At 48.1% G+C, this 19,052-nt stretch overlaps 1 protein-coding gene across 1 annotated transcript; it reads right to left on the bottom strand.

Moving 5' to 3' along the window:
- Positions 1–13,969: 13,969 nt before the first annotated feature.
- Positions 13,970–16,619, bottom strand: LOC119324111. The gene is made up of 3 exons (XM_037597859.1): positions 14,632–16,619; positions 14,385–14,526; positions 13,970–14,153 (listed from the first exon to the last, which is right to left on the bottom strand). The coding sequence occupies exon 1, from the start codon at positions 16,526–16,528 to the stop codon at positions 14,882–14,884; it is 1,647 nt and encodes a 548-aa protein (XP_037453756.1). The 5' UTR covers positions 16,529–16,619; the 3' UTR covers positions 13,970–14,153; positions 14,385–14,526; positions 14,632–14,881.
- Between the last annotated feature and the right edge of the window lie 2,433 nt (positions 16,620–19,052).

A 19,052-nucleotide genomic window follows, 5' to 3' on the forward strand; every position in this document is an offset into this window, starting at 1 on the left:
TGGCGTATTTCGAGATTAGGATTTGTCACTCCGATTGTCGGAGAGGTATCTCTGGGCCCTCTCGGTAATACACATCACATAAGCCTTGCAAGCATTACAACTAATATGTTAGTTGTGAGATGATGTATTACGGAACGAGTAAAGAGACTTGCCGGTAACGAGATTGAACTAGGTATTGGATACCGACGATCGAATCTCGGGCAAGTAACATACCGATGACAAAGGGAACAACGTATGTTGTTATGCGGTCTGACCGATAAAGATCTTCGTAGAATATGTAGGAGCCAATATGGGCATCCAGGTCCCGCTATTGTTTATTGACCAGAGACGTGTCTCGGTCATGTCTACATTGTTCTCGAACCCGTAGGGTCCGCACGCTTAAGGTTACGATGACAGTTATATTATGAGTTTATGCATTTTGATGTACCGAAGGTTGTTCGGAGTCCCGGATGTGATCACGGACATGACGAGGAGTCTCGAAATGGTCGAGACATAAAGATTGATATATTGGAAGTCTATGTTTGGACATCGGAAGTGTTCCGGGTGAAATCGGGATTTTACCGGGTTACCGGGAGGTTACCGGAACCCCCCGGGAGCCATATGGGCCATCATGGGCCTTAGTGGAAAGGAGAAAGGGGCAGCCCAAGGGGGCTGCGCGCCTCCCCCCTTCCCCTAGTCCTATTAGGACTAGGAGAGGTGGCCGGCCACCCCTCTCCCTCTTTCCCCCTTGGGAATCCTAGTTGGAATAGGATTGGGGGGGGGGGAGTCCTACTCCCGGTAGGAGTAGGACTCCTCCTGCGCCTCTCCCTCTTGGCCGGCGCCCCTTCCCCCTTGGCTCCTTTATATACGGAGGCAGGGGCACCTCTAAACACACAAGTTGACACAAGTTGATCCACGTGATCGATTCCTTAGCCGTGTGCGGTGCCCCCTGCCACCATATTCCTCGATAATACTGTAGCGGAGTTTAGGCGAAGCCCTGCTGCTGTAGTTCATCAAGATCGTCACCACGCCGTCGTGCTGACGAAACTCTTCCCCGACACTTTGCTGGATCGGAGTCCGGGGATCGTCATCGAGCTGAACGTGTGCTCGAACTCGGAGGTGCCGTAGTTTCGGTGCTTGATCAGTTGGATCGTGAAGATGTACGACTACTTCCTCTACGTCGTGTCATCGCTTCCGCAGTCGGTCTGCGTTGGGTACGTAGACAACACTCTCCTCTCGTTGCTATGCATCACATGATCCTGTGTGCGCGTAGGAAATTTTTTGAAATTACTACGAAACCCAACAGTGGTATCAGAGCCTGGTTATTGATGTTGATGTTATATGCACGAGTAGAACACAAGTGAGTTGTGGACGATACAAGTCATACTGCCTACCAGCATGTCATATTTTGGTTCGGCGGTATTGTTGGACGAGACGACCCAGACCAACCTTACGCGTACGCTTACGCGAGACCGGTTCCCTCGACGTGCTTTGCACAGAGATGGCTTGCGGGCGACTGTCTCTCCAACTTTAGTTGAACCAAGTATGGCTACGCCCGGTCCTTGCGAAGGTTAAAACGGAGTCTATTTGACAAACTATCGTTGTGGTTTTGATGCGTAGGTGAGATTGGTTCTTACTTAAGCCCGTAGCAGCCACGTAAAAAATTGCAACAACAAAGTAGAGGACGTCTAACTTGTTTTTGCAGGGCATGTTGTGATGTGATATGGTCAAAGCATGATGCTGAATTTTATTGTATGAGATGATCATGTTTTGTAACCGAGTTATCGGCAACTGGCAGGAGCCATATGGTTGTCGCTTTATTGTATGCAATGCAATCGCGATGTAATGCTTTACTTTATTACTACGGTAGTGATAGTCGTGGAAGCATAAGATTGGCGAGACGACAACGATGCTACGATGGAGATCAAGGTGTCGCGCCGGTGACGATGGTGATCATGACGGTGCTTCGGAGATGGAGATCACAAGCACGAGATGATGATGGCCATATCATATCACTTATATTGATTGCATGTGATGTTTATCTTTTTATGCATCTTATCTTGCTTTGATTGACGGTAGCATTATAAGATGATCTCTCATTAAATTATCAAGAAGTGTTCTCCCTGAGTATGCACCGTTGCCAAAGTTCGTCGTGCCCAGACACCACGTGATGATCGGGTGTGATAAGCTCTACGTCCATCTACAACGGGTGCAAGCCAGTTTTTGCACACGCAGAATACTCAGGTTAAACTTGACAAGCCTAGCATATGCAGATATGGCCTCGGAACACGGAGACCGAAAGGTCGAGCGTGAATCATATAGTAGATATGATCAACATAACGATGTTCACCATTGAAAACTACTCCATCTCACGTGATGATCGGTTATGGTTTAGTTGATTTGGATCACGTAATCACTTAGAGGATTAGAGGGATGTCTATCTAAGTGGGAGTTCTTAAATAATATGATTAATTGAACTTAAATATTATCATGAACTTAGTACCTGATAGTATCTTGCTTGTTTATGTTGATTGTAGATAGATGGCTCGTGCTGTTGTTCCGTTGAATTTTAATGCGTTCCTTGAGAAAGCAAAGTTGAAAGATGATGGTAGCAATTACACGGACTGGGTCCGTAACTTGAGGATTATCCTCATTGCTGCACAGAAGAATTACTTCCTGGAAGCACCGCTGGGTGCCAGGCCTGCTGCTGGAGCAACGCCAGATGTTATGAACGTCTGGCAGAGCAAAGCTGATGACTACTCGATAGTTCAGTGTGCCATGCTTTACGGCTTAGAATTGGGACTTCAACGACGTTTTGAACGTCATGGAGCATATGAGATGTTTCAGGAGTTGAAGTTAATATTTCAAGCAAATGCCCGGATTGAGAGATATGAAGTCTCCAATAAGTTCTATAGCTGCAAGATGGAGGAGAACAGTTCTGTCAGTGAGCATATACTCAAAATGTCTGGGTATAATAATCACTTGATTCAATTGGGAGTTAATCTTCCGGATGATTGCGTCATCGACAGAATTCTCCAATCACTGCCACCAAGCTACAAGAGCTTCGTAATGAACTATAATATGCAAGGGATGAACAAGACTATTCCCGAGCTCTTCGCAATGCTGAAAGCTGCGGAGGTAGAAATCAAGAAGGAGCATCAAGTGTTGATGGTTAACAAGACCACTAGTTTCAAGAAAAAGGGCAAAGGGAAGAAAAAGGGGAACTTCAAGAAGAACGGCAAGCAAGTTGTTGCTCAAGAGAAGAAACCCAAGTCTGGACCTAAGCCTGAAACTAAGTGCTTCTACTGCAAGCAGACTGGTCACTGAAAGCGGAACTGCCCCAAGTATTTGGCGGATAAGAAGGATGGCAAGGTGAACAAAGGTATATGTGATATACATGTTATTGATGTGTACCTTACTAGAGCTCGCAGTAGCACCTAGGTATTTGATACTGGTTCTGTTGCTAATATTTGCAACTCGAAACAGGGACTACAGAATAAGCGGGCACTGGCAAAGGACGAGGTGACGATGCGCGTGGGAAACGGTTCCAAAGTCGATGTGATCGCAGTCGGCACGCTACCTCTACATCTACCTTCGGGATTAATATTAGACCTAAGTAATTGTTATTTGGTGCCAGCGTTGAGCATGAACATTATATCTGGATCTTGTTTAATGCGAGACAGTTATTCATTTAAATCAGAGAATAATGGTTGTTCTATTTATATGAGTAATATCTTTTATGGTCATGCACCCTTGAAGAGTGGTCTATTTTTATTGAATCTCGATAGTAGTAATACACATATTCATAATGTTGAAGCCAAAAGATGCAGAGTTGATAATGAAAGTGCAACTTATTTGTGGCACTGTCGTTTAGGTCATATCGGTATAAAGCGCATGAAGAAACTCCATACCGATGGACTTTTGGAACCACTTGATTATGAATCACTTGGTACTTGCGAACCGTGCCTCTTGGGCAAGATGACTAAAACACCGTTCTCCGGTACTATGGAGAGAGCAACAGATTTGTTGGAAATCATACATACCGATGTATGTGGCCCGATGAATATTGAGGCTCGTGGCGGATATCGTTATTTTCTCACCTTCACAGATGATTTAAGCAGATATGGGTATATTTACTTAATGAAACATAAGTCTGAAACATTTGAAAAGTTCAAAGAATTTCATAGTGAAGTTGAAAATCATCGTAACAAGAAAATAAAGTTTCTACGATCTGATCGTGGAGGAGAATATTTGAGTTACGAGTTTGGTGTACATTTGAAAAACTGTGGAATAGTTTCGCAACTCACGCCACCCGGAACACCACAGCGTAATGGTGTGTCCGAACGTCGTAATCGTACTTTACTAGATATGGTGCGATCTATGATGTCTCTTACTGATTTACCGCTATCATTTTGGGGATATGCTTTAGAGACGGCCGCATTCACGTTAAATAGGGCACCATCAAAATCCATTGAGACGACGCCTTATGAACTGTGGTTTGGCAAGAAACCAAAGTTGTCGTTTCTTAAAGTTTGGGGCTGCGATGCTTATGTGAAAAAGCTTCAACCTGATAAGCTCGAACCCAAATCGGAGAAATGTGTCTTCATAGGATACCCAAAGGAAACTGTTGGGTACACCTTCTATCACAGATCCGAAGGCAAAACATTCGTTGCTAAGAATGGATCATTTCTATAGAAGGAGTTTCTCTCGAAAGAAGTGAGTGGGAGGAAAGTAGAACTTGACGAGGTAACTGTACCTGCTCCCTTACTGGAAAGTAGTTCATCACAGAAAACTGTTTCAGTGACACCTACACCAGTTAGTGAGGAAGCCAATGATAATGATCATGAAACTTCAGATCAAGATACTACTGAACCGCGTAGATCAACCAGAGTAAGATCCGCACCAGAGTCGTACGGTAATCCTGTTCTGGAGGTCATGCTACTAGATCATGATGAACCTACGAACTATGAAGAAGCGATGGTGAGCCCAGATTCTGTAAAGTGGCTTGAAGCCATGAAATCTGAGATGGGATCCATGTATGAGAACAAAGTATGGACTTTGGTTGACTTGCCCGATGATCGGCAAGCAATTGAGAATAAATGGATTTTTAAGAAGAAGACTGACGCTGATGGTAATGTTACTGTCTACAAAGCTCAACTTGTCGCAAAAGGTTTTCGGCAAGTTCAAGGAATTGACTACGATGAGACCTTCTCACCCGTAGCGATGCTTAAGTCCGTCCGAATCATGTTAGCAATTGCCGCATTTTATGATTATGAAATTTGGCAAATGGATGTCAAAACTGCATTCCTGAATGGATTTCTGGAAGAAGAGTTGTATATGATGCAACCAGAAGGTTTTGTCGATCCAAAGGGAGCTAACAAAAGTGTGCAAGCTCCAGCGATCCATTTATGGACTGGTGCAAGCCTCTCGGAGTTGGAATAAACGTTTTGATAGTGTGATCAAAGCATTTGGTTTTATACAGACTTTCGGAGAAGCCTGTATTTACAAGAAAGTGAGTGGGAGCTCTGTAGCATTTCTGATATTATATGTGGATGACATATTGCTGATTGGAAATGATATAGAATTTCTGGATAGCATAAAGGGATACTTGAATAAAAGTTTTTCAATGAAAGACCTCGGTGAAGCTGCTTACATATTAGGCATTAAGATCTATAGAGATAGATCAAGACGCTTAATTGGACTTTCACAAAGCACATACCTTGACAAAATTTTGAAGAAGTTCAAAATGGATCAAGCGAAGAAAGGGTTCTTGCCTGTGTTACAAGGTGTGAAATTGAGTAAGACTCAATGCCCGACCACTGCAGAAGATAGAGAGAATATGAAAGATGTTCCCTATGCATCAGCCATAGGCTCTATCATGTATGCAATGCTGTGTACCAGACCTGATGTGTGCCTTGCTATAAGTTTAGCAGGGAGGTACCAAAGTAATCCAGGAATGGATCACTGGACAGCGGTCAAGAACATCCTGAAATACCTGAAAAGGACTAAGGATATGTTTCTCGTATATGGAAGTGACAAAGAGCTCATCGTAAAAGGTTACGTTGATGCAAGCTTTGACACTGATCCGAACGATTCTAAATCGCAAACCGGATACGTGTTTACATTAAACGGTGGAGCTGTCAGTTGGTGCAGTTCTAAACAAAGCGTCGTAGCGGGATCTACATGTGAAGCGGAATACATAGCTGCTTCGGAAGCAGCAAATGAAGGAGACTGGATGAAGGAGTTCATATCCGATCTAGGTGTCATACCTAGTGCATCGGGTCCAATGAAAATCTTTTGTGACAATACTGGTGCAATTGCCTTGGCAAAGGAATCCAGATTTCACAAAAGGACCAAACACATCAAGAGATGCTTCAACTCCATCCGGGATCTAGTCCAGGTGGGAGACATAGAGATTTGCAAGATACATACGGATCTGAATGTTGCAGACCCGTTGACTAAGCCTCTTCCACGAGCAAAACATGATCAGCACCAAAGCTCCATGGGTGTTAGATTCATTACAGTGTAATCTAGATTATTGACTCTAGTGCAAGTGGGAGACTGAAGGAAATATGCCCTAGAGGCAATAATAAAGTTATTATTTATTTCCTTATAATCATGATAAATGTTTATTATTCATGCTAGAATTGTATTTACCGGAAACATAATACATGTGTGAATACATAGACAAACAGAGTGTCACTAGTATGCCTCTACTTGACTAGCTCGTTAATCAAAGATGGTTATGTTTCCTAACCATGAACAATGAGTTGTTATTTGATTAACGAGGTCACATCATTAGTAGAATGATCTTATTGACATGACCCATTCCATTAGCTTAGCACCCGATCGTTTAGTATGTTGCTATTGCTTTCTTCATGACTTATACATGTTCCTATGACTATGAGATTATGCAACTCCCGTTTACCGGAGGAACACTTTGGGTACTACCAAACGTCACAACGTAACTGGGTGATTATAAAGGAGTACTACAGGTGTCTCCAATGGTCGATGTTGGGTTGGCGTATTTCGAGATTAGGATTTGTCACTCCGATTGTCGGAGAGGTATCTCTGGGCCCTCTCGGTAATACACATCACATAAGCCTTGCAAGCATTACAACTAATATGTTAGTTGTGAGATGATGTATTACGGAACGAGTAAAGAGACTTGCCGGTAACGAGATTGAACTAGGTATTGGATACCGACGATCGAATCTCGGGCAAGTAACATACCGATGACAAAGGGAACAACGTATGTTGTTATGCGGTCTGACCGATAAAGATCTTCGTAGAATATGTAGGAGCCAATATGGGCATCCAGGTCCCGCTATTGTTTATTGACCAGAGACGTGTCTCGGTCATGTCTACATTGTTCTCGAACCCGTAGGGTCCGCACGCTTAAGGTTACGATGACAGTTATATTATGAGTTTATGCATTTTGATGTACCGAAGGTTGTTCGGAGTCCCGGATGTGATCACGGACATGACGAGGAGTCTCGAAATGGTCGAGACATAAAGATTGATATATTGGAAGTCTATGTTTGGACATCGGAAGTGTTCCGGGTGAAATCGGGATTTTACCGGGTTACCGGGAGGTTACCGGAACCCCCCGGGAGCCATATGGGCCATCATGGGCCTTAGTGGAAAGGAGAAAGGGGCAGCCCAAGGGGGCTGCGCGCCTCCCCCCTTCCCCTAGTCCTATTAGGACTAGGAGAGGTGGCCGGCCACCCCTCTCCCTCTTTCCCCCTTGGGAATCCTAGTTGGAATAGGATTGGGGGGGGGGGAGTCCTACTCCCGGTAGGAGTAGGACTCCTCCTGCGCCTCTCCCTCTTGGCCGGCGCCCCCTTCCCCCTTGGCTCCTTTATATACGGAGGCAGGGGCACCTCTAAACACACAAGTTGACACAAGTTGATCCACGTGATCGATTCCTTAGCCGTGTGCGGTGCCCCCTGCCACCATATTCCTCGATAATACTGTAGCGGAGTTTAGGCGAAGCCCTGCTGCTGTAGTTCATCAAGATCGTCACCACGCCGTCGTGCTGACGAAAATCTTCCCCGACACTTTGCTGGATCGGAGTCCGGGGATCGTCATCGAGCTGAACGTGTGCTCGAACTCGGAGGTGCCGTAGTTTCGGTGCTTGATCGGTTGGATCGTGAAGACGTACGACTACTTCCTCTACGTCGTGTCATCGCTTCCGCAGTCGGTCTGCGTTGGGTACGTAGACAACACTCTCCTCTCGTTGCTATGCATCACATGATCCTGTGTGCGCGTAGGAAAATTTTTGAAATTACTACGAAACCCAACATCCTCTTCGATGGAGGCGCCATTGAGCGCCTCCGGCAAGCAGTCCGGCGCCTCCGGTTGGACGGAAGCTGCCAGCGTCACGGTCTTGCCCTTCTTACGAAGGGGCCGCCCGCCGGACTCCGGAGCCACTACGGATTCCGGGGCCGAGTCCGGTGCAAAGTCCAGGAGGCTGTCCTGCGACACATCCGGGGCCTCCTCCTCCTGGCGGGTCCCTTCCCGGGATCCCACCTCGGCATCGTCCGCATCACGGGGGGTGGAGGCGGTCGGAAGAGAATCCATATCCGACGCACCTAAGGACCCGCTCGACGAAGCGGGAAGATCATCCTTGGGCGGACTGCAGGGTTGTATGCGGCATTAGAAAGACACTATGTGGCGAAAAGAAAAACCATGAAGTTATTCGGGAATCCGGATACTTACGATCTCGCTAGGGGCTTGGCCCTTGGAGGCCAATCCTCGTCGTCATCTCCGGCGTTGGCAGAGCAGTCCGAGGGAAGAGTCCTTCCCTTCTTGGACCCTTCGGCCTCCCTCATTGGGGAAGCCTTCCTTTTCTTCCCTCCCCCCGCTGGGGGAGAGGCCTTCTTCTTCTCCTCCTCGTCTTTGTGGGAGGAGTCCGCCTCAGAGTCATCATCCGATAACACCTGAAAACGGGAACTCTTCCGAGTGACCGTGGCCTTCTTCTTGGCCTTCTTCTCCGGCACCACGTGGGGTGCCGGAGCCAGCAGCCCTGTTAAGCAGGCGTCCGCTGGGTCCTCTGGCAATGGGGCTGGACAGATAGTCTGTTCAGCCTTCTCCAGCCAGTCCTGTCAAAGGAGAGGGAGTTTAGATCATGCATAGAGTCAAACTATGGAAAACAAGTGTCCCGTAAAGGGCAAAATCGCTTACCTCGTCAGCCGGATGCTGCGAGCTGAATCCGCGATCTTCGGTAGCGGATGCGGGGGCCTCGGCGCCCTTAAACAGCACCCTCCAAACATCTTCGTACATAGTGTCAAAGAGACCGCTCAAAGTCTGGTGTTGCGCCGAATCGAACTCCCACATATTGAAGCCCCGTCATTGGCACGGGAGAATCCGGCGGATGAGCATGACCTAGACTACGTCGACAAGCTTGAGCTTCTTCTTCACTAGCTTTTTTATGCAGGCTTGGAGTCCGGTCAGCTCCTCCGAATCACCCCATGTCCGGCCGCTCTCTTTCCAGGAGGTGAGCCTTATGGGGATGCCAGATCTGAATTCGGGGGCCGCTGCCCTTTCAGGGTCACGCGGCTCGGTGATGTAGAACCACCCCGATTGCCACCCCTTAATGGAGTCCACAAAAGTGCCCTCAAGCCAAGTGACGTTGGGCATCTTGCCCACCATGGCGCCTCCGCATTCCGCTTGGCTGCCCTTCACAACCTTCGGCTTGATACTGAAGGTCTTGAGCCACAAGCCCAAGTGGGGCTGGATGCAGAGGAAAGCCTCACACACGACGATAAACGCCGAAATGTTGAGGATGAAATTCGGGGCCAGATCATGGAAATCTAGGCCGTAGTAGAACATGAGCCCCCGGACAAAGGGATGGAGTGGGAAGCCCAGTCCGCGGAGGAAATGGGGAAGAAATACTACCCTCTCATGGGGCCTGGGAGTGGGGATGAGCTCTCCCTCGTCGGGGAGCCGGTGCGCGATGTTGCTGGACAGATATCCGGCGCTGCGCGGCCTCTGGATGTGCCCCTCCGTAACGGAGGAGGCCATCCACTTGCCTCCCGCTCCGGACATAGTTGGAGAAGGTTGAGGTGAGATGTGCGGACTTGGGCGCTGGAGCTCGAGTTCGCGGAGATGGATAAGCCGAGGAAGAAGGCGCAGGTAAAAGGGTTGGATGTTTATCCCCTTAAATGGGCGGACAAAAACATGTGTCCCCACCGGCCTGATAAAACTCGCTTATCTCCCAAGCACCGCAATCAATGGCGCGGTTGGGTTACCCACGTCCGTATTGATGGGAATCCCGGAATAAGGGGAACACGATCTCTGCTTCGACAAGACGTGCCAAGGAAACTGCTTCGCTAAACGCGCTGAGGTGGTACAACAAAAACGATTCGAGTAAAGGCCTGGTTGTAGTGTGACGTCACGCCGCGAAATACGTCAGCAGATTGAACTTGTGTAAATATTATTCTCTCTACGGTGGTACGTGGAATTTATTTTGCAGAGCCGGACACTATCTTGGTGTTCACAATCTTCTATAAACTATTCGGAGAAGGAACCCGCCTTGCAACGCCGAAGACAATATGCGCGCCGGACTCGTCATCATTGAAGCCTGGTTCAGGGGCTACTGAGGGAGTCCTGGACTAGGGGGTGTCCGGATAGCCGGACTATCATCATCGGCCGGACTCCAAGACTATGAAGATACAAGATTGAAGACTTCGTCCCGTGTCGCCGGTGACTCCATCCCATCCGCCGCGTACACGGTCGACGGGAGAGCAAGTCTCCGAAACTCCGTCACTCTGGTTCATGTACGGGAGAGAGACGAATAGGCTTTTGGGAAGCGACTACATGACTGCTCACCTCCGATCCACTACTTCCTCTACGTCTGCGTCATCACCATGTCCAGCGACGCCGAACGCGCCGCCGCCGAGAAGACCGAGGCCGACAAGAAGGCCGCCGAGGATGCTTCTGCTGCTGCTGCCACCGCGGCGGCGGCTTCTGCATGGCCTACTGGAGGGTATACCGCGTTTATCCCTCTCCTGATAATTTCTGTATTAGCAGTGCTAACATCATGCGTAGATTTGTCTACTATTTGCGTAGTACATGCTTGTTTAGATCAGTACCAGTATGTTGTTACTTCTGTCAATGTCATGCTAGTTATCTACTTATGGATTAAATTAGTCGAAAAATTGCCTATTTTCTTAGCAGTGTAGTGACGGGTTAAGGTAAAAATAACTTATAAGGTGCAAATATCTAACCAACAGATATAACCAATTTAGTGTTTGCATGGTGTATTTAGGATACACTTCTTCTACAAATTTTATTTCAAATGTTTAAATGAGTCGGGGAGTGGGGTGGCATCTCGTGCATGAAACTTCCGCTCGGGTAGTTGGCACTTCCTGCCACGTTTTGGGTCTTTTGGGGTACTCTGGGTGGGAATACCCATTTTTCGGTTATTTGATAGCAAAATATAGGTACCCATGCACATTTGAGTATGTTGCTAGAGGTACGTTTTTAGCCAAAATACCCGTATTTTCTGTTTTTGGGTATTCTAAGAAAATTTGGGAATGCTGTTGTAGATGCTCTTAACTGATGTTTGTTGGGTTGAGCTGTCCTCTTGATTTTATTTTATCAAAAACGCCGGTATTACCATGTAACAGCATATGATGGAATAAAAGACTAGTATGTTCCTGCTGGAGAATTCTCAGAGTTCCTTTGAGAGAACCAGATGAGATACTATCGCACAAGCTCTTCTACATGATTCATTTCTTGATACGTCCTTTTTACACGACTTTAGTCGATTCATATATTATTGATCCTTTGAGCTTTAATAATGGAGTTTGTGATGGCGGTCCGGTGGTGAAATGCAGATTCGGATGCACTGTATTATTCTTGGGCAATCATCTGGCTGAATATATGTTGGCATGTTATCTCTGGCTGAATGCATGTTGGCATGTTGGGAATAGTAGTTCGACTGACGCTATATGTAACAATATGTTGGACCAAACTGTGGCCAAAGACCTGCTACCATTTTCAAAAGGAGCAATGCGACAGGCTTCCAGTCAGATATAAAGAAGCAGACCTGAATTAATCTGCACAGTTTTCAGACAGATTGCTGGTTGATATTCTGAAAAGAGAGAGCCTCAACAAGACAGCAGGTAAACAAATCAGCATACAGTAGGTAGGAAATTACTTGGTAAATTGAAAGAGAAAATTATGATCCCAGATTGGAGTACACATATAATCTACCTACGTTGTGAGGTTCAGACCAATCAAGTACTCTCGGCCTATTGATAACTGAAAATTAAAATTATAACCGAGTGCACACAGTCGTCGATCTAGCAGCTGCCGGCGTTCTGAAACTTACATTCCTTAACCATACCTGTCAAGTGTCAACAGATTATTATGTCCACAGACTAGGTAAATTGAAAGAGAAAACCATGATCCCAGATTGCAGTACACACATAATCTAGCTACATTGTGAGGTTCAGACCAATCAAGTACTCTCGGCCTATCGATAACTGAAAATTAAAATTATAACTGACTGCACACAGTCGTCGATCTAGCAGCTGCGGACGTTCTGAAACTTACATTCCTTGACCATACCTGTCAACAGATATTATGTCCACGGATGAGGAGGATCCATGCTCGAGTCGCTCCTTAATCCGATGCCTGCTAGCTTCATCCACCAGGGATTTTCTGTTAGGGTCGGTGGCAATGTAGCCCCTGCATGGACGGTAACCTTGCAGCTCGATTTTCTTCAACCCCACAGCTCGTTCCATGACAGGCCTTATATAGGTTGTCACCTTGTCTTCCTCCTCGAACCCGGACAACATCCAGAGCAACTTCAAGTTCAGGTGCTTTAAATCCTTGGATGGCTCCCACACCAAGTTGGTCTTCTAGGCACTATCCTCAGGGGTTCTGAGACATGAATGTCGAGGTCGAGAGAAATTCATGCAAGGACATATTTGTCTTTCTAGGCATTTCAAATGGACACAACATACGGATGTATATAGACATATTTTAAAGTGTAGATTCACTCATTTTGCTCCGTATGTAGTCACTTGATGAAATCTATAGAAGACAAATATTTAGGAACGGAGGGAGTAGAAAATAAATACCACATGTCAATTAATCTTGCCACCAGATCCATGCAGGACAATGTACCAACAATTTCAATCAAATATAGGTTTAGGACCCTGTAGAGTGTTTGGAGGAATTAGCAATGAACTACTCCCTCCGTCCGGAAATACTTGTCGGGAAAATGGATGTATCTAGACGTATTTCTGTTCTAGATACATCTAATTTTATCTATTTGTGCGACAAGTATTTCCGGACAGAGCAATGTTTTCGAGTCGACGAGTCGCTCGGGGGGAGCGATTCTAGACTAGTCGTGACTAGTCTAGACTCACGGTCGATGAGTCGACATGGCGACGAGTCGACGTGAGTTAAGCAGTAGGGGAGGAGCACAGGGGAGGAGTGGAGGAGCACAGCAGCAGCAGCAACCAAAGGAGGAAGGGGAGGAGCACAGGGGAGGAGTGAAGGCAGCCGCGAGGGAAAGGGTTAGGTCAGGGTGACGGGTGATGGATCGATCTATATATTTCCAGTGCTGGGATGGGCTGATGGGCCAAAAAACTGTTGGGGGCCCAAAATAACTGAGTCGTTCGACTCACTTCTGGCGACTAGTCGTGACTAGTCGAGACTAGTCGCTCGAGTCGCTCGACTCATGCGAGGAGTCGAGTCGCCAGCCCGAGGCGCTCCTGCTCTTGCGACTCGTCGACTAGTCGACGACTAGTCGCGACTAGTCGCTCGACTCGAAAACAGAGGGACAGAGGGAGTAAATCTTAGGTAAAATACAACACGTGATTATTCTTATAGGATTCATATGAAATTACAGCACTACTTCTAATAACTGTGATAGATTAGAGTTTGCTGAGTGATTAAAATCAGATCAACTTCCTGGTATGTTGTTGATGTCTGAATATTTTGGAAACAGGACATACTAGAATAAGTCACAGCCTCTGAAATTCTGAATAAATTAAAAGAAGAGAAGGTAACAAGCCATAATCCAAAATTCTACAGGGACAGTGCAGTTTCAAGGGTAAACTGGGTCCAGATCAGATCACACAGGAAAGATACACATTCAGCAAGTTTCTGAATATAGCAGTGAGCTGCTTCGGCTGTTCCGGCTAAATCCATATCTGCAGCAAGAAGAAAAACACGATGGGCAGATAAAATTAGTAGGGAAGAACATATGATGTGTAAATGCAGAAGAAATTCATGTGGTGCGTGCAAGTTAACTTAACATTTGGCAGAAAAACTGGAGATGCAGTATGGTATGTTGTTGATGCCGAATATTTTGGAAACATGCCATACTAGAATGAGTCACAGCCTCTGAATAAATTGAAAGAAGAGAAAGCAACATGCCATACTCCAAAATTCTGCAGGGATGCTACAGCTTCAAGGATAAACATGGTCCTCATTGGACTCAGAAAAGATATCAGATAGATACACATTCATCAGGTTTCTGAATATAGCTGTGAGCTGCTTCGGATGTTCCGGCTGAACCCAAATCTGCAGCAAGAAGAAGAACACGATAGCCAGATAAAATTAGTAGGGAAGAACATATAATGTGTAGTTGCAGAAGGATATTCATGTGGTGCGTAGAAGTTAATTTACCATTTGGCAAAAAAAACTGGAGATGTAGTATGGACAAGTTCCTGGCATTCTTTGATAGACACTCACTCAGCGAGAATAGCAAATCACACGAGCTGAACGAAGCAAATCCTCAGTACAAGTATGTTATATTTGAACGTCTGGTCATACAGTAGTTAGCACACACACAGACTACATTAGCTTTACTCTTAACATACAGTACATCTTATCTAAGTTCTGATTTTGGTTGGAGCGAGTATCCGTCTCCTCTGAACTACCGTCCCCCATTCCGGTCCATCGAGCTGTGCAATTCCGATGTTGGTCGTAGCGAGTATCCATCTCCCCTCGACCGCCGCCCTCTTCCATCTTCTCTGTCGGCGTTCATCACAGGACGAGTACTGTCTATCCGTCTTGCAGCCCCGCTTCCACCGCTCCTGAATCTACTTTTCATATCACTGTTGTACTCTCTGCTGCCATTGCTGTTCCTAGCTTCGTTCTTTTTTCTTGGGTTCCATGTCGGCTCCTCCAAGTCCGAGGCAAAGCCGTTACCAAATTGATCCCTTTCATCACCATTGTGACCCCTCGTGTATCCTCCTGGCCTTTCGCCACTTTTGGCATTAGGCCTATATTTCAGCCCTGCTCGACCTCTTCGGTTCTCACTTGGACTAGACCTATTCGGGGCTCCCCATTTTGGTTCCACTTTGTCGCCCCTTCCACTGTCTGAATTTGAATCAAATTCACCACCAACGCGAACCTTTCTTACCACATTGCCATGGCTATCGTACGAGAGTTTCCACTTCACCACGGCGTCCATTGTGTCCTCTCTATTCCTTGCCCTTGATTTTGGCTCAGAACCACGGCGGCTCACCTCTGAGTCCGAGAAAGAACCGCCACCTGTTCGGTCCTTCCCAATGGCGTTACCTCCCTCGCCGTTCCAAGGCTTCCATCTTGCGTCGGGAGGTTTCCTTCTACTCCCACTACTTCTGTCTGACCATCTTTGATCAGGATGACCTTTTCTTCTGCTTTCTGAATCTGAAAAGGAACCATGACCTCTCCAATGCCTGCCCCTCTCGCTTCCAACACGCATAGTGCTTGCAGTTTCACCATCCCTTCTTCCATCTCGTCTTACCATTGCCTGTCGTTGGTGTCCAAAATCAACATCCTCTTCGTCGTCTGAATCAGAAATAGCATCATCATCATCATGAGTCCAACTCCTGTGGCTCGAATTGTTACCATCTCCACCTTCCAAAGCAATCACCGGCTCCCACATCCCATCTCTTTCCATCAGCTGGACCGCAGGCTCGCTGTAACCATACGCGTCCTCCACAGCGTCCTCCACAGCGTCATTCTGCCGAACACCTTGCGCGCCCTCGGCTCTGGCGCCGGCGCCGAGGCGGGCGTAGGGCTGGACGCTGTGGACGGCGTCCCTGGGGAAGAAGCGCGCGGAGGCCAAGCCCGTGTCCGGGGACGCGAAGACCTGGGGCCCGTCGCGGTCGTTCCAGAGGTCGACGCCGCCGGGGCGGTGGAAGCGGTCGGCGAGGCCCCTGAGCTGGTCGTCGGCGGCGACGGAGAGGAGGTTGGGCGCCAGCGCGGCGGCGGAGACGGGGGCCGAGTCGGGGTCCCAGGGCCGCTCGAGGTGGACGACGGCGTCGCGGAGCTCGGCGCGCTTGCGCATCTCGTAGAGTTGGCGCTCGCGGGCGAGGCGGGCCTTGAGGAGCTGCTTCGCCTTCCGGGCCTGCATGCGCTTCCACTGCCACTTGGAGACGCCGCCCGGGAACGTGCGCGGCCCGCCGCCCATGCGGATGGCGAGGTCCCCGCGGCGGAGGGGGCGGCCGGCGGGCGAGGGGAGTGTGAGAAAGGGGAGGCCCAGGCGGTGAGAGGAGAGCGGCAGCGGCGGCGCCGCCGGCGGGAGGAGCGGCATGGCGGTGGACGGCGGTGGCGCGAGCTGCGAGATAAGGTTGGGTAACAGTTCCTGTGGCCAACGGGTGGAGAGAGGCCGAGGCGATTTGCTTTTGCGCTTTTCCAACGTTTTCATTTTCATTTTGAACTTTGGCGACTTTATCTACTTCCCGTCTCATATAAGACATTTTTTTGACACTATAAGTATGTCCTTTAGGCGAATCTATTTGGCATCGTCGAGGACGTCTCGTCCCACCTCACATTGACTTCATGGAAAGAGTTAATTACAAAAATCACTATATTGAAGGCTAGGTTATCAGAAAACACAAGTGTATGAGCATGCATCTGGGCAAAGGGTTAATTTGCAAAAGTCATCTATCTTTTTTGAAAAGGGTAGCACTGAGGTTAACAAGAATATGCTAAAAGGTAGTATTGGCATTAACTCCTTAGCTCTCAGTGAGAAATATTTGGGGCTTTCCATGGTGGTTGGTAGATCGAAGGATGGTACCTTTAAACATGTCAAGGAAAGCTCACATGACAAAGTGCTGGGCTGGAAGGGGCAGGGGCTCTCGAAGGCGGCTAAAGAGGTCCTTGCTAAATCGGGATTACAAGCTACTCCAACATTCACCATGAGTTGTTTTCAACTCTCTAAGAAAATGTGTCGGAACCTGACTTCTGTCTCTTCAAACTTTTGGTGGGGTTCAATTCATGGTGGTAACAAAGTGCATTGGATAGCTTGGGATAAAATGTGCTTGTCAAAGAGGGAAGGTGGAATGGGTTTCAGAAATTATGAAGCATTCAACCAGGCTCTGTTAGCGAAGCAAGCCTGGAGGATCCTACAAGTTCCTGACTCCTTGGCAGCAAGGGTTCTCCAGACTCGGTATTTTTAGGATTCTTCGATTATGCAAGCTACTTGCCCTTCGAATGGTTCCTTTACTTTCCGGAGTATTCTGCATGGTCGTGGCTTGGTGAAGGAAGGTCTGGTGTGGCGAGTAGGTGATGGCACAAAAATCCTCATTCACCATGATAACTGGATTCCCCAGAAGGGGTCCTTGCGGCCACTAGGCCAAGAGTTCATCCAGGGCATTACTCGAGTGGCAGATTTATTGAACCGGGATGGCAACGGGTGGGATTATACTGCTGTGGATGCCATTTCCTCTGAAGGTGGTGCAACGGACATTAAGCAAATTATGGTCGGTGGTGTAGAAGGACAAGTTATGGCTGTGCAATCGCAATGTATTGATCGGTGCACCAGGCACGTATATATAAGTACAGAGGTGGGCCACAACCTCAACTATACAAGGAAAACCAGGAGGTGGGCCCTACACACACATATACACGTACACAATATACTCAACACCCCCCCGCAGTCGAAGCGGCGCCAGTGACGCAGAGACTGGAACGAAACTCCTCAAAGATGGAAGTCGGTAGTCCCTTCGTCATCACATCAGCGAACTGCTGAGCAGTCGGCACATGGAGAACCCGCATGCGTCCAAGAGCCACCTGCTCGCGCACAAAGTGAATGTCCAGCTCGATGTGTTTTGTCCGGCGATGATGAACGGGGTTGGCGGAGAGGTACACCGCAGAGACGTTGTCGCAGTTGACAACCGTAGCCTGGGAGACATCGTGATGTAGCTCCTGAAGTAACTGTCGAAGCCAGGTGCACTCGGCAACAGCGTTGGCCACAGCTCGGTACTCAGCCTTCGCGCTAGAGCGCGAAACCGTGGGTTGTCACTTGGACGACCACGAGACGAGGGAAGGACCGAGGTAGACGCAGTAGCCAGAGGTGGACCGACGAGTGTCGGGGCAGCCGGCCCAGTCTGCATCGGAGTAAACCACCATCTCCAGAGAAGTGGACGCCGTGAGTGTCAACCCAAGGGACATCGTGTCGCGGATGTAGCGAAGGATCCGCTTCACGAGAGTCCAGTGAGAGTCACGAGGGGCGTGCATGTGGAGACACACCTGCTGGACAGCATACTGAAGATCCGGTCTGGTGAGAGTCAAGTACTGAAGGGCGCCGACAATAGACCGGTAGAACGGAGCATCCGACGCAGGCGAACCCGCAAGAGCAGAAACCTTGGCCTTCGTGTCAACAGGAGTAGCAACCGGATGGCAGTTGAGCATGCCAGCGCGCTCAAAAAGCTCATGGGCATACTTCTGTTGATGAAGAAAGAAACCGTCCGGACGCCGAATGACCTCAATGCCAAGGAAATAATGGAGAGCACCCAGGTCCTTGATAGCGAACTCGTCACGCAGCCGGAGAGTAATCTGCTGAAGAATGGCTGCGGAGGAGGCTGTCAGGATGATGTCATCGACGTAAAGCAGCAAATATGCAGTCGTGTCACCGTGGCGATAGACAAACAGTGAGGCGTCCGAGCGAGTGACGCTGAAGCCCAGTGTCTGAAGAAACTCGGCGATCCGCTGGTACCAGGCGCGGGGTGCCTGCTTGAGCCCGTAAAGAGAGCGCGACAACAGGCACACATGGCCGGGGAATGAGGCGTCGACGAAACCGGTGGGTTGCTCACAAAACACCTACTCCTCAAGAT

This window comes from Triticum dicoccoides, chromosome 6B, assembly GCF_002162155.2.
Source record: "Triticum dicoccoides isolate Atlit2015 ecotype Zavitan chromosome 6B, WEW_v2.0, whole genome shotgun sequence".
Classification (NCBI taxonomy): Eukaryota; Viridiplantae; Streptophyta; class Magnoliopsida; order Poales; family Poaceae; genus Triticum; species Triticum dicoccoides.

Bases quoted from the DNA above. Each gene is read 5' to 3' on its own strand.
- LOC119324111 (XM_037597859.1), bottom strand. From the start codon at position 16,528: ATGCCGCTCCTCCCGCCGGCGGCGCCGCCGCTGCCGCTCTCCTCTCAC.